The 16,308-nt window shown below is 39.6% G+C and overlaps 1 protein-coding gene across 1 annotated transcript in view; it reads left to right on the plus strand.

The window, feature by feature from the left end:
* Positions 1-9,274: 9,274 nt before the first annotated feature.
* LOC122693185 (phosphatidylcholine transfer protein-like) overlaps positions 9,275-16,308 on the plus strand; it is a 34,037-nt gene continuing 27,003 nt past the window's right edge. The window contains exon 1 of the mRNA XM_043900754.1: positions 9,275-9,409. Within this exon, the coding sequence (XP_043756689.1) occupies positions 9,275-9,409 (135 nt within the window). The remainder of the gene's footprint in view (positions 9,410-16,308) is intronic.

Below are 16,308 nucleotides of genomic sequence, written 5' to 3' on the forward strand. Positions count from 1 at the left end.
CAATGGATGAAAATTGGTAGTCAAAAGTAAACCTTCTCAGTTATGATCAGTTGATTTTCTAAGTGAAGTGAAAGTCACTCAGTCATGTCTAACTCTTTGTGAGCCCATGTACTATACAGTCCATGGAATTCTGTAGGCCAGAATACCAGAGAGGGTAATCTCTTTCCCTTCCCCAGAGGATCTTCCAACCCAGGTCTCCCGCACTGCAGGTGGACTCTTTACCAGCTGAGCCACAGTCTAAAGGGAGTGGCAAAAGATTCAATGAAGAAAAAGGTCTAACTTTTTCAACAAATAATGCTAAGACAGCTGGTTAAACACATACAAAAGAATGAACTTGGACTCCTACCTCACAACATATACAAAAATTACCTTAAAATAGATCAAATTCCTAAATACTAGAACTAAAACCATAAAAAGCTTAGAAGAAAACTTGGGGGAAAATCTTCATGACGCTGGATTTCACAACAATTTCTTAGATATGACAGTAAAAGCACAAGGAACAAAAGAAAAAAATAGGTAAGTTGGATTTCATCAAAACTGATAAATTTTCTCCTTCAAAATATATCAAAAAATGAAAGCAACCTAAAGAATGAGAGAAAATACTTTTACATTATATATATTTAGATGATGTACTAATATAGGATGAGCCTTGAGAATATCATATCAAGTGAAAGAAGTTAGCCTCAAGGGACCATATATTGCATCATTCCATTTATATGAAATGCCCAGAATAGGCAAATCCACAGAGAAAAAGTGTAGGCTAGTGGTCACCCAGGATTGGAAGTTAACAGATATGAAGTTTCTTTTGGGGTGATAAGATGCCCTAAAATTGAATGTGGTAATGATTGCACAACTCTGTAAATATACCCAAAGTCACTGAAGTGTAAACTTTAAGTGCATTAATTGTACAATATATGAATGATATTTCAATAATGCTGTTATTTAAAAAAAAAAAAAACAATAATGACACACATTAACTGGCTGCTATGCTAATGCCAGGCACTGTGGTAAGCTCTAAATTCTAACCTTAGGGTCAGGAGAGTTTTATTGTATTTATTTAGAGTCAAAAACTGTCTAAGTTCAGAGACAATGATCTTGCCTGTGGTCACAAAACCAGTAAGTACCATAATAGTCAGGAGGTAGGATAGACCCATTTTTGTCTCACTTTGAGTGTTAGGGTCTTATTAAAAGGTCATAGCTTGGATTTTGTGAGTCTTCTTGTGCTCCAAGTCCTGTGTTTACAATATAACTAACCACCAAACAGCAGGAGTTAGTGAAAAGTCTGCTTCCAATTTTCTCAGCAGGGTACTGTGGTGAGGTGTTGGATCCCAGGTGCTCCTGGATATGAGGTGGAGAGGACTCTGTCCCCTCATTAGCTCTGTTCTCTGGCTTTCTAAGGACATTTGTTCTAGAGATGCCCTCAACTCCCCCCTAAGACGTGTCAGAGCTGTAATTCTAGAAGTGAGACTGTTGACCCTCCCCCTTTGGCATCTGATTTTACAGATTCATTCTTGTGTGCAAAACTGATTCCTGTTACTTTTACCTTTGTCCACTTCCTATTTCCAAGAAATAAAACGTGAGAAGGAAGGTGTTAGGCTCATGAAGACAAACATGTCACATAATTTTACCAAGGAAAACTTGAATGAGTTTTGTAGATATAACTATGAAGCACATGGATTCAATGTTCTTTTGGGGCTCAGCAATTAAGAAGAAAATGGGAACCCAAACCAATTATGCTTAGGATCTTTTCAAATCCCCAGTGTTGGAAATCTTGAAAAACATTCCAGGATATTTGACTGAACTTGGAAAAATCAATACCTTGACTGTGCCTATTCCAGGCAAAGGTGATTGTGAATAGCTTAAAATGATCCAAGTACAAAAGAAGCCACAAGCATGATCACTTCTTTTGCAGGAGGTGGTATAATGGTACCCACCATCAGTGGAAATTTCGTTGCAGGTATTAACTAAAAACATGGTTACAATAAGAGTTTCTTAGAGAGTGAAAATCAATTTAAGTAACCAAATGCAAATTCTAAAAGGAAGAAATGAATTCTTCCATTACAATATCTGTGGTAAAGAGCAGAGGCTGGAAAGGAAATGGCCTTTCAATGACTGTCCTCTCTGCTTTCTGTGCATTCTAAAATAGTCCCAGGGATTTTTGTGGCCTCATTTCATCCTTTGATTTTTCCATTGGGTTCTTAGGAATCAGAGAAGAACATATTGCAGTGATCAGGATCAGAGAGCCATCCCCTAGTTTTCAGTAAATCCAAACCCTTCTTGATAGATTGGGTAGGTAATGGGAGGGCAAGAATAATGCCAAGGGAGAAGTTGAGTCTTTGTTGAAACACTGAAATTGTTTGATGCTGTTCATAAGCAGATACAATGATTTCAAAATTGTTTCTCTCATTATTTCACAGTATTTACTAAGTGTTAGGTACATGCTATGCATTAGGAAAAACAAAACAAAACAAAAGAGTTCAGTGGCTCAGTCATGTCTGATTCATTGCAACTCCATGAACTGCAGCCCACCAGGCTTCCTGGTCCATCACCAACTCCCAGAGCTTGCTCAAACTCATGTCAATCAAATTGGTGATGCCATCCAACCATCTCATCTTCTGTTGTCCCCTTCTCCTCCTGCCTTCAATCCTTCCCAGCATCAGGGTCTTTTCCAAGGAGTCAGTTCTTCCTATCAGGTGGCCAAAGTATTGGAGTTTCAGCTTCAACGTCGGTCCTTCCAATGAATATTCAGGACTGATTTCTTTTAGGATTTACTGGCTGGATCTCCTTGAAGTCCAAGGGACTCTCAAGAGTCTTCTCCAAACATCAAAGTTCAAAAGCATCAATTCCTCAGCACTCAACTTTCTTTATAGTCCAACTCTCACATCTATAAACATCTTTAATCAGATGGACCTTTGTCAGCAAAGTAATGCCTCTGCTTTTTAATATGCTGCCTAGGTTGGTCATAGCTTTTCTTCCAAGGAGCAAGCATCTTTTAATTTCATGGCTGCAGTCATCATCTACAGTGATTTTGGAGCCCAAGAAAATAAAGTCTCTCACTATGTTCATAGTTTCCCCATCTATTTGCCATGAAGTGATGGGGCCAGATGCCATGATCTTTGTTTTCTGAATGTTGAGTTTTAAGCCAACTTTTACATTCTCCTCTTTCACTTTTATCAAGAGGCTCTTTAGTTCCTGTTCACTTTCTGCCACAAGGGTGGTGTCATCTGCATATCTGAGATTATTGATATTTCTCCCAGCAATCTTGATTCCAGCGTGTGCTTCATCCAGCCCGGCATTTCACATGATGTTCTCTGCATATAAGTTAAATTAGCAGAGTGACAATATGCAGCCTTGAAGTACTCCTTTCCCAATTTGGAACCAGTCTGTTGTTCCATGTCTGGTTCTAACTTTTGCTTCTTAACCTGCATACGTATTTCTCAGGAGGCAGGTAAGGTGGTCTGGTATTCCCATCTCTTTCAGAATTTTCCACAGTTTGTTGTGATCCACACAGTCAAAGGCTTTGGTGTAATCAATAAAGCAGAACTAGATTTTTTTCCTGAAATTCTCTTGCTTTTTCTATGATCCAAGAGATACTGGCAAATTGATCTCTGGTTCCTCTGCATTTTCTAAACCCAGGTTGAACATCTGGAAGTTCAGGGTTCATGTACTGCTGAGGCCTGGCTGAGAGAACTTTGAGCATTACTTTGATAGTGTGTGAGATGGGTGCAATTGTGGGGTAGTTTGAACATTCTTTGGCATTGCCCTTCTTAGGCATTGAAATGAAAACTGACATTTTCCAGTCCTGTGGCCACTGCTGAGTTTTCCAAATTTTCTGGTATATTGAGTGCAGCACTTTAACAGCATCATCTTTTAGGATTTGAAATAGCTCAACTGGATTTCCATCACCTCCACCAGCTTTGTTCATAGTGATGCCTCCTGTGGCCCACTTGACTTCACATTTCAGGATGTCTGGCTTTAGATGAGTGATCACATCATTGTGATTATCTGGGTGATGAGGATCTTTTTTGTATAGTTCTTCTGTGTATTCTTGCCACCTCTTCTATCTTCTGCTTCTGTTTGGTCCATACTATTTCTGTCCTTTATTGTGCTCATATTTGCATAAAATGTTCCCTTGGTATCTCCAATTTTCTTGAAGAGATCTCTAGTCTTCCCCATTCTATTGTTTTCCTCTATTTCTTTACACTGGTCACTGAGGAAGGCTTTCTTATCTCTCCTTGCTATTCTTTGGAACTCTGCATCAAATGAGTATATCTTTCATTTTCTCCTTTGACTTAGGCTTCTCTTCTTTTCTCAGCTATTTGTAAGTCTTCCTCAGACAACCATTTTTCCTTTTTGCATTTCTTTTTCTAGGACATCGTCTTGATCACTGGCAAGTGATTAATTGGCAAGATGGTGGAGTAGAAGGACATGCGCTCATCTTCTCCTGTGAGAACTGCAAAATTACAACTCGCTGCTGAACAACCATCAACAGGAGAATGTTGAATCCCACCAAAAGAAGATACCCCATGTCCAAGGGCAAAGAAGAAGCCCCAGCAAGATGGTATGAGGGGTGAAATCGTGTTTAGAATCAAATACTATACCTGCCAGAAATGCTCAGAAGGCTAAAACAAAACCTGGTTTGTACCAGGACCCAGAGACCCCACAGAGACTGAGCCAGACCTGTGTTTGAGTTTCTTGCAGAGGCACAGGTCATCTGTGGCCTGCCTCAGGGGCCAGGGCTCTGGATGCAACTACCTGGGTCACACAGCCTGTGGCACAAGCCCTCTTGGGAGGAGTTCACCATTAACCCCACCACAGAGCCACCAAGCAGATGACCCACAAACCTCATAACAATTATACCAAAGAAATTATTGCACTGTTAAGAAAGTTCTAGGACCTACAGCAGATTTCCCAACCGGGAGATCTGGCAAAGAGCCTGAGAATCCTTAGAGAATTTGACTTTGGAGGTCGGTGGGATTTGATTACAGAACTTACATAGGACTGGGGAAACAGACTCTTGGAGGGCACAAATAAAACTTTGTGCACACCAGGACCCAGGAGAAAGGAACAGTGACCTCACAGGAGACTTACCCAGACTTGCCTGTGAGTGTCCAAGAGTCTCTGGCAGAGGTGTGGGTCGGGATGGCCTGCTTCAGGGTCAGGGGCACTGAGTGTTGGTCTCAGGTCAAACAACAGGGAGGGAACACAACTCCACCCATCAACAGAAAATTGGATTAAAAATTTACTGAGCATGGCCCCATCCATCAGAACAAGACCCAGTTTCACCCACAGTCAGTTTCTTTCACCAGGAAGCTTCCATAAGCCTCTTATCTTTATCCTTCAGAGGGCAGACAGAATGAAAACCACAATCACAGAAAGCTAATCAAACTAATGATCACATGGACCATAGCTTTGTCTAACTCAAAGAAACTATGAGCCATGCTGTGTACGGCCACTCAAGACAGACAGGTAATTGTAGAGAGTTCTGACAAGAAATGGTCCACTGGAGAAGGGAATGGCAAACCACTTCAGTATTCTTGCTTGAGAACCCCAATAACAGTATGAAGAGGCAAAAATATATGATACTGAAAGATGAACTCCCCAGGCCAGTAGGTACCCAATATGCTTCTGGAGAGGAGTGGAGAAATAACTTCAGAAAGAATGAAGAGACAGAGCCACAGTGAAAAATGCCCAGCTGTGGCTGTGACTAGTGATGGAAGTAAAGTCCGATGCTGTAAAGAACAATATTGCATAGGAACCTGGAATGTTAGGTCCATGAATCAAAGCAAATTAGAAGTGGTTACACAGGAGATGGCAAGAGTGAACATTGACATTTTAGGAATCAGTGAACTAAAATGGACTGGATGGTGAATGTAATTCAGATGACCATTATATCTACTACTGTGGGCAATAATCCCTTGGAAGAAATGGAGTAGCCCTCTCTCGTCAACACAAGAGCCCGAAATGCCATTCAGGTTCAGTATCAAAAATGACAAAATGATCTCTGTTCATTTCCAAGCAAACCATTCAATATCACAGTAATCCAAGTCTATACCCCAACTAGTAATGCTGAAAAAGCTGAAATTGAATGGTTCTATGAAGACCTATGAGACCTTCTAGAACTAATACCCAAGAAAGATGTCCTTTTCATCATAGGGGACTGGAATGCAAAAGTAGGAAATCAAGAGATACCTGGAGTAACAAGCAAATTTGGCATTGGAGTACAAAATGAAGCAGGGCAAAGATTAATAGAGTTTTGCCAATAGAACGCCCTGGTCATGGCAAACTCCCTCTTCCAACGAGATGACTCTACACATGTACATCACCAGATGACCAATACTGAAATTAGATTGATTATATTCTTTGCCGCCAAAGATCGAGATGCTCTATGGAGTCAGCAAAAACAAGACCGGAGCTGACTGTGGCTCCAATCATGAGCTGCTTATTAGCAAATTCAGTCTTAAATTGAAGAAAGTAGGGGAAAACACTAGACCATTCAGGTATGACCTAAAAGAAATCCCTTACGATTATACAGTGGGAGTGAGAAATAGATTCAAGGGATTAGATCTGATAGACAGAGTGCCTGAAGAACTATGGACGGAGGTTCATGACATTGTACAGGAGGCAGTGATCGAGACCATCCCCAAGAAAAAGAAATACATTAGAAAAACTACAGTAAATAAAACAGACAAAAATCCCTTGCCCTACTAGGATTCACATTCCAATGGTTAAAAAAAAATTATCATTATCATTTGGGAGATATTAAATTGTTGTTGTTTCAGTCACTAAGTCACATCCAGCTCTTTTGTGACCCCATGGACTGATGCCCACCAGGCTCCTCTGTTACAGGATTTCCCAGGCAAGAGTACTGGAATGGGTTTCCATTTCATTCTCTAGGGGGCCTTCCCAACCCAGGGATTGAACCTACATTTCCTGCATTTGCAGGTGAATTCTTTACCACTAAACCACTTGGGAAACCCATAATATTAAATAGCTAGTTTTTAAAAGAAAGTTGATGTGTTGGTCAAAAAGGGTTAGAATTTATTTTTGTCTTCTATATGCAGCTATAACCTCCTGTTAGACTTTTTGCCCTAGTACTACAAATATTTATTCTATTTTGCTGATAAATTTTAACACTGACCTCCATTGAATAAAATACATTGTCTTTACCATTAACATAGCATCTTAGGCACAAAGCTAAATTTTTGAGTGAAAAAACACATAGATGAATCCTTTAAAAATTTTTCCTCAAAATAACTAAAAAAGTGGAGATTGGGAAATGCACTGAGAAAGCAAAATTTGAATGTAGATATTTAAGAGAATCTTACGAAAAAAGTAACCATCAGGTTTGCATTTTGCTTTAAGGTGACAGGATGGTTCCCAGTCTCCCCTTCCTTCCATTTCTGCATATCAAGGTCATACAGTTCTTTGTGGCAGAAAATGCTGTTTTTAGTGGATTCCAGTCTAGACAATAATCAGCAGAGCTCTTGTATGGTACCTGTTGTGAACACGTTAACAGCTACAACTTTTGCAGTGCTGCATTAGCCCAGCCTTGCTTTTACTGCTTCTGAGCCTCCAGCTGGCCACAGCTGCTTTTACTGATGCTCCCTAGCTAGAGGCTGAGCTCCCTTCCCTGTTCTTGAGGGAGATGAATAATGCGACAATACTCCTCCTCCAGGTTTGTATTGTTATTTGAAATTGTAGATTCAAGGACCCTGGATAACTGAAGAGCTCCCATACTGCTTGCCACTAATCAGATCTGAGATGTACTGGCAAGATTTGTTACCAGGAGGGATTGGGTACACTTGGGTTGCAGTTCACTTCTGCTTTCTTCCTCTGCGTTCAGCAAGTCCACAATTTAGAGCTGTAGCCCTGATGTCCTCTCCTTTATCTAATCTGTTTACACCTCTAGTTTACTAGTTCAGATTCTAGCTTTGGTGATCTAATTACTGGTCTGGATATTCTTGCTTTGAAAAAGACCTTGGAGATTGTGTCCATCTGGCTTGTTAGATTGGTCAGTTTCTACCAGTATAATTCTTTTTTTTTAAATTTTTTTTTATTAGTTGGAGGCTAATTACTTCACAACATTTCAGTGGGTTTTGTCATACATTGATATGAATCAGCCATAGAGTTACACGTATTCCCCATCCCGATCCCCCCTCCCACCTCCCTCTCCACCCGATTCCTCTGGGTCTTCCCAGTGCACCCGGCCCGAGCACTTGTCTCATGCATCCCACCTGGGCTGGTGATCTGTTTCACCATAGATAATATACATGTTGTTCTTTCGAAACATCCCACCCTCACCTTCTCCCACAGAGTTCAAAAGTCTGTTCTGTACTTCTGTGTCTCTTTTTCTGTTTTGCATATAGGGTTATCGTTACCATCTTTCTAAATTCCATATATATGTGTTAGTATGTCTACCAGTCTAATTCTTGTTCCACTGACTGGGTGCGATTTATTGGAAAAGCCTCTTCAAAAAGTGAAGATGAAGACAGGTACAGTCTCAGCAATAGTGTGTATAATCTAACTTCTAGCACCTCTGGAACTCTCCCCTGTCTTAGCTCAGTATTCATGTTCAAGCTAACTCCTGCTCCCTTGCCAGCTCACCTGATAATACTGTAGGCCTCAGTGCAAAGAGCCTAAGGCCCAAATCTCAAGCAAGAATAATTTATAACTGGAGCTACCTCATCTTAATATATATTAGCTGTTTGACATTCCCCCTGGCCACAGAAATAGACAGATCTGGGTTATACATTTATCCCAGTTTTCTGTAGAAGGTTAAGGCTTTGAAAGCAGGAGTGGCCTTCTCTGGTGCTAATTCAAGACCCCTTTAGTCTTCCTTTGGGAACTTCCTGGGATACACAGCTCTAGATTTTTTTAGGGCACCCAGAATGTGGGATGGGTTTCATATCATCACCATCAGTCCCTTTTAATGTTTCCAGCTTTTTCTTTTATTCCTATTTTAAGGGTCCTTAAAACACACACACACACACACACAACAACAACAACAACTTTTGGTGTACAAATGAATTTGAGCATGGGAGGAAGGAATCTTGGATAAAAGTGAAAGTGAAATTAAAAAGAGAACCAGATGGCTCTTAACAGGAAAGTGGGCTACACTGCCACCAAGTACATTGATAAGTCCTGCCTTCTACCCTATCTCTTTTAGGATTCCTGCCAATCACCCTGGGCCACACTCTTGCCCTGGTCTTTAACACATACTAAGCCTGTGTGTTGCCTCCTTTGCAGGCAGAAGGGCTGTGGCTGTGGAAGAATGGCCTCTGCCAGCAGGTTCTCTGAAGAGGAGTTCCAGGAGGCCTGTGCAGAACTACAGCATCTCCGGATATCAGGCTGGGAGATGCCAGTGGTCACCTCAGTTGTTAGGGTCTACCAGCGACCACTGAACAAGGTAAGGTAGCAGCATGCAGGGGACCCCTGGGAGGCTGCAGCCTGTCCGGACCCCAGGAGTCTTCCAGAACCAGGAGGAACAAGTGCTCCTGGGGTGGTGCCTCCAGCTAACTTTGCCACTTGTGGAAGCAGGAGGTGAAGAGGTAAACTGAAATTATTCTCAGGTCTGAGGTCTACCCAACAGGAAAAGTGGTTTGTTAGAAGTTAGTGATAGTGTTATAATGTGGGTCTGCCTGATTATTAGCCCCATGCACTTGCCTGAAAAGGACATGGAGTCCCCCTCCTTGGTTGATGTCAGTGGTATATGTGTGGCAAGGCGTATCTTAGGTTTGAATATAGGTAAAGAAGAGACTGGACTTTTCAGAGAGTGGGTGTTCAGGGTAATGTACGTGAAGAAATCCAGTGAGCTCCTAACTAGCTTCTTGGCCTTAAGTTGCCCTCTACCCCTTCCATCTTACACACCACAGCTAAGTCAAGTATCTGAAAGAGTGGCTGTGATCTATCAGTTCCCTCCTCTGGCACTTTTGACTGATGAATTAATAATAACAGCTACAGTAATAGTGAACACATTGCATGTTGTCTTAGGGTCCAGGAACTGTTTAAGTGCTTTGCAGGCACTGCCTTATTTAGTCCTCATATCAGCCCTAATGTGAGGTTCTAGGATTGTGAACAATTGGTTAAGAAAGCGCAGTGAGCTGTGACTATGATTTAAATGACGCTATAACAAAGCTATTATTATATGTTTGGAAAAGATTTAAGTGTAGAAGCACTTGAGAGAGTTTACAATGTAACAAATAGATAACATTTTAAAATAAAACAGATTGTGATTTTAGTAGACACAAATAATTCTGAATCTTGGACAAATTGCTACTTTTGACAGATTTTAATTTTCTTTTTTCCTATTTAATCACAGAATTTTAAACTTAGAAATTCTCTTCAAAATCATTCTGTCCCACACTGTCACATTTCCTCTCATTTTTTTTAAAAAAATTTCTTTTCCTTTTCTCAGTTTCCCTGTTCTTACCTTCTCTTTTTTTGCCCAGGTAATAATGGTAGTAACTTATCTTTACAGGTGCTTTAATATACAAAATGCTTCTACATAATAGTTTTTCATTTATCTCTCTTAAGAATTAGAAGAGAGATACAGGCTTATTTTCCTATTTTACGGATGGCATAAAACCCATAGTTGTTAGGTGAACCATACAAGACCTCATAACTAGTAACCAGATATGAACCAGTTGACTTTGATGAACTCAGTACAAAAATATGCAGCTTGCTTCAATTCAGAAGTAACTTCTCTTTCCCCAAACCAAGCAAAACCAGTGCAAAGCCACTGTGTGTTATTCCATGTGCTACTTCAGGAAGAACATGGGTTTTGGAGGCAAATAGCTTTGGATTAAAATCTCTGCTCCTCCCCACTCTCATTCATTTATTTAGGAGATATTCATCAAATGCCTACCATGTGGTACTGCTTTGTAGGTGCTGCAGATATGCAGGGAACAGGGATTTGGAGCTGCTGGTTCAATAAATGAGCTTCTTGAACAATAAACCATATTCACTGATGATAATACACTCATAGTATATAATGAAATGGCAGCTGAAAATCTCTACAAAGAAAGCAAAGTGGGATGAAGGAATACAGAGATGTTATGGTGGAGAGTATCCAGGGGTGTTGTGATGTACTTTAGATAAATAGAATATGGAAAGTCTCTCTTCCAGAAGTAACAATCAAGTGGAAATAGAAGTAAAATGAGGGATTGTCTCCTGAAAATATCTGGAGGAGAAATTGACCAGAGAGTGTTTCTCACAGCACAAGCACAACAAAATTGTTTGGGGAGCTCTAAGGACATTAGCAAGATTTACTTAGAGTCCAAATTTAATTTTTTTTCCCAATTTTTTTTTTCATGTGTATGTTTTCTTTTTTTTCCCATTTATTTTTATTAGTTGGAGGCTAATTACTTTACAATATTGTAGTGGTTTTTGCCATACATGGACATGAATCAACCATGGATTTACATGTGTTCCCCATCCTGAACCCCCCTCCCACCTCCCTCCCCATCCCATCCCTCGGGGTCATCCCAGGGCACCAGCCCCGAGCACTTGTCTCATGCATCCAACCTGGACTGGCGATCTGTTTCACCCTTGATAGTATACATGTTTTGATGCTGTTCTCTCAGATCATCCCACCCTTGCCTTTTCCCATAGAGTCCAAAAGTCTGTTCTATACATCTGTGTCTCTTTTTCTGTCTTGCATATAGGGTTATCATTACCATCTTTCTAAATTCCATATATATGTGTTAGTAGTATTGGTGTTTTTCTTTCTGGCTTACTTCACTCTATAATGGGCTCCAGTTTCATCCACCTCATTAGAACTGATTCAAATGAATTCTTTTTGATGGCTGAGTAATATTCCATTGTGTATATGTACAACAGCTTTCTTATTCATTCGTCGGCTGATGGGCATCTAGGTTGCTTCCATGTCCTGGCTATTATAAACAGTGCTGCAGTGAACATTGGGGTACACGTGTCTCTTTCAAATTTAATTGAGCTGTGGTGGAACTTGAAGGGATGGTCCTTTGGAAAAACTCCCCTCTCACATAGAGGTTGATTATTCTGTCCTCCCTACTTTTGTGTATGTTGAAATGCTAGTGCACCAGAATCACCTGTAGGGCCTGTAAAAATTAATAGAAAGAACTCAACTCCTAATTTTGATTCGTGCGTCTGGATTCAGAGTTTCCTTTTTACTTCTTTTTTCCTTCCACTTCCCCTTTCTCTCTTTCTCCTCCTTCTTCTCTTTCTCCTCTTCCTCCTTCCTCTTTTTCATTTTCTTTTTAAGGAATTCTCTGGTTACATAGAAATTCCTGGTCCAGGGACCAGACTTTGATAACCATTGATGTCTGCAGAGCATCTTGTATGGTGCTCAAGGAGGTTCTGACTTTGGAGTCAGGAGAGGGCCCTAGAGATGAGAAACAGCGGGAACTGAAAGGTAAGATTGAAAGTAAAAGAGTGTCTTAAGATGAAAGCAGCATCTACTTTAAGACTCACTTTCCCTTATTTTTAAATTAGTGGCCACTTGGGAGTGAATGTGGTTCCCTGAACAGTGCTGAGAAATTCTCCTGGCAGGATAGGGCCATAGGTCACTTGCATAAGTTTTCTAGGGAACTACAGTCAGGTCTAAATGGAGCTTTAGATTGGTTCCTATGTCAGTAGACACAGTGACATGATGGTTGATGGTTTGCAGAGGTTCACATCATTGACTTAGAACAAGAAAATGTTGGTATAAAAAAAGATCTGGTGGGGGGGGTGAAGATCTGGGACTTCCCTAGAGGTCCAGGGGTTAGGACTCTGTCCTTTCACTGCTGAAGTCACGGATTTGATCCCTGGGCAGGGAACTAAGACCCCACAAGCCACACAACATGGCAAAATACCAAGATCTGGTTGATGGTTTGACTTCTTATGTTTTTTAAGCCCACTGTTTGGCACTGTGAGAGGGGCCTGTGTTTGTTCTTTCATGGGTCTTCTAATCAGTGAGTTTGGTGAGAGGCAGACCGTATTTTCTCAGGGACTGTTTGTTCTTTTATATGCTGATAATCTACTAAACTGTTGAGAGCCTGGCCTCTCGAGTAAAACTCTGTGGCTCACCAGGCAGGGCTGAGAGAAAGTTTTACCTTTCAGAGGGAAGCAGATATTTAACTGCCATGAGAACACACTTACCTCCATGAAAGAGAAGCTTCCACTCCCATTCTCGAGGTGGGATCAGAATCTGATAGCATCATGGGATTTTTTGCTTCCGGATGACAGGACTATTCTACTTTCTCCCGCCCTTATGTGTACCAGCATGATTGTTGGAACAGTTATTGTACCCAGGACACTTAATGGAGCCTATTTATTCATGGGTAAAACCACCAAAGTTTAAAGCTGAGCACCTGGTGTGGCCTCCTTCTATGTCCTGCCACTGATCAAAGCCACCTCTCTCTCTCTCTCGTCCTTATTCCTTCATCTCTGAGATCCCTGAGCATACGACTGGATAGACAGATATGTCAGAGCCTCAGCTCTCTCTCAGGAGGAGGGTGTGGTATAAGGCAGTATGAATATGCTGGTCCCAAGATATAGCTTTGGGGGAATGAAGGGCGAGGGATGAGGAGGATCCACTACTTTTGTCTGCAGATAAAAGTATAACTTTCACCTCACTCAGCCGTGCCCATCAGAAGAAAAACAAACAAACAAACAAACAAAAACTCAACATAAATCTCACCCTATATGAAGCACACACAAACTACTGGACCAACCTTAGGAGGGCAGGAATCAAAAGGAAGAAAGAATTCAACCTTCTTCAAGGAAAGAATTCAACTTTCCTTGAAGCCTGGGAAAAGGAAAACTCAAAAACAATAACTTAAAAAAAAAAAAAAGAAAGAAAAGAAAAGGCAGAGGAATACTGCACAAATGAAGGGACAAACTGGAAACACAGAAGTTCAAATAAATGAAGAGGGAATAGGAAAATTAACTGAAAAAGAATTCAGAATAATGATAGTAAAGATGATCAAAAACCTTGAAAACAAAATGGAGAAAATGCAAGAATCAATTAACAAAGACCTAGAAGAATTAAAGAATAAACATACAGGGATGAACAACACAATTACTGAAATTAAGAATACTTTAGAAAGAATCAATAGCACAATATCTGAAGCAGAAGAAACAATTAGTGAGCTGGAAGGTAAAATGTTGGAAATAACTTCTGAAGAGAAGAATAAAGTAAAAAGAATGAAAAGAGCTGAGGACAGTCTCAGAGACCTCTGAGACCGTATCAAATGCACCAACATTTATAGAGGTCCCAGATAAAGAAGAGAAAAAGAAAGGGTATGAGAAAACTTTTGAAGAGATTATAGTTGAAAATTTCCCCAAAGTGGAAAAGGAAATAGTCAATCAAGTCCAAGAGGCACAAAGAGTCCCATACAGAATAAACCCAAAGAGAAACATACTAATCAAACTAACAAATATTAAACACTAAGAAGTAATATTAAAACAGCAAGGGAGAAGCAACACGTAACATACAAAGGAAACCCCATACTCTTAACAACTGATCTTTCAGCAGAAACTCTGTAGCCCAGAAGGGAATGGCAGGATATATTTAAAGTACTGAAAGGGGAAAAATCTACAACCAAGATTATTGTATTCAGCAAGCATCTCATTTAAAATTAATGGAGAAATAAAAAGCTTTTCAGACAAGCAAAAGTTAAGAGAATAGAGTACCACCAAACCAGCTTTACAACAAATGTTAAATGGACTTAAATAGTCAAGAAATACAGCAGAAGAAAAAAGATCTACAAAATCAACCCCAAACAATTAGAAAATGGCAATAGGAACATATATATCAATAATTACTTTAAATGTAAATGGATTAAATGCTCCAACCAAAAGACACAGACTGGCTGAATGGGTACAAAAACAAGATCCATATATATGCTGTCTACAAGAAACCCACTTCAGACCTCAAGACACATATAGATTGAAAGTGAGAGGATGGAAAAATACATTCCATGCAAATGGGAAGCAAAAGAAAGCTGGAGTAGCAATCCTTATATCAGACAAAATATACCATAAAATAAAGAAGATTACAAGAGATAAGGAAAGACACTACATAATTATCAAGTGATCAATCCAAGAGGAAGACATAACAATTGTAAATATCTATGCACCCAACATAGGCACACCTCAATACTTAAGACAAACAAGTATTTGTCTATTAAAATAAAAGACATAAAAGGAGAAATTGACAGTAACACAGTAATAGTAGGAGACTTTAACACCCCACTCACACCAATGGACAGATCATCAAAACAGAAAATTAATAAGGAAACACAAGTCTTAAATGATATATTAGATGAGATGGATCTCATTGATATCTTCAGGACATTCCATCCAAATGCAGAAGAATACACCTTCTTCCCAAGTTCACATGGAACATTCTCCAGGATAGACCACATCTTGAGTCACAAATCAAACCTCAGTAAACTTAAGAAAATTGAAATCATATCAAGAATCTTCTCCAATCACAATGCTATGAGACTAGATATCAATTAGAAGAAAAAACTGTAAGAAATACAAACACATGGAGATTAAACAACGTTTCTAAATAACCAACAGTTTACTGAAGAAATGAAAATGGAAATTAAAAAAATTATAGAAACAAATGACAATGAAAGCACAACAACTCAAAACCTATGGGATGTAGCAAAAGCAGTCCAAAGAGGGAAGTTTATAGCAATACAATCCTACCTCAAGAAACAAGAAAAACATCAAATAGACAACCTAACTTTACATCTAAAGCAACTGGAAAAAGAAGAAGGACGAAATAAAACCCAAATTAGTAGAAGGAAAGAAATCATAAAGATCCAAGCAGAATGAATGAAAAAGAAATGAAAGAAACAATAGTAAAGATAAATAAAACTAAAAGCTGCTTCTTTGAAAAGATAAACAAAACCGACAAACCCTTAGCCAGGCTCATCAAGAAAAAAAGAGAGAAGAATCAAATCAACAAAACTAGAAATGTAAAAGGAGAAGTTAGAGCAGACAGTGCAGAAATACAAAGGATTATAAGAGACTATTATGAACAACTATATGGCAATCAAATAGATAACCTGGAAGAAATCAATGGATTCTTAGAAAAGTTCAATCTTCCAAGACTGAACCAGGAAGAAATAGAAATTATGAACAACCCAATTACAAGCACTGAAATTGAAGCTATGATAAAAAAAAAAAAAAATCTCCCCCCCCCCCCCCCGAAAAAGAGCCCAGGACCAGATGGCTTCAAAGGAGAATTCTATCAAACATTTAGAGAAAAAGTCAATGATTATCCTCCTAAAACTCTTTCAAAAAATTGCAGAGGAAGAAACACTTCCA

This window comes from Cervus elaphus, chromosome 5 (genome assembly GCF_910594005.1).
Source record: "Cervus elaphus chromosome 5, mCerEla1.1, whole genome shotgun sequence".
Classification (NCBI taxonomy): domain Eukaryota; kingdom Metazoa; phylum Chordata; class Mammalia; order Artiodactyla; family Cervidae; genus Cervus; species Cervus elaphus.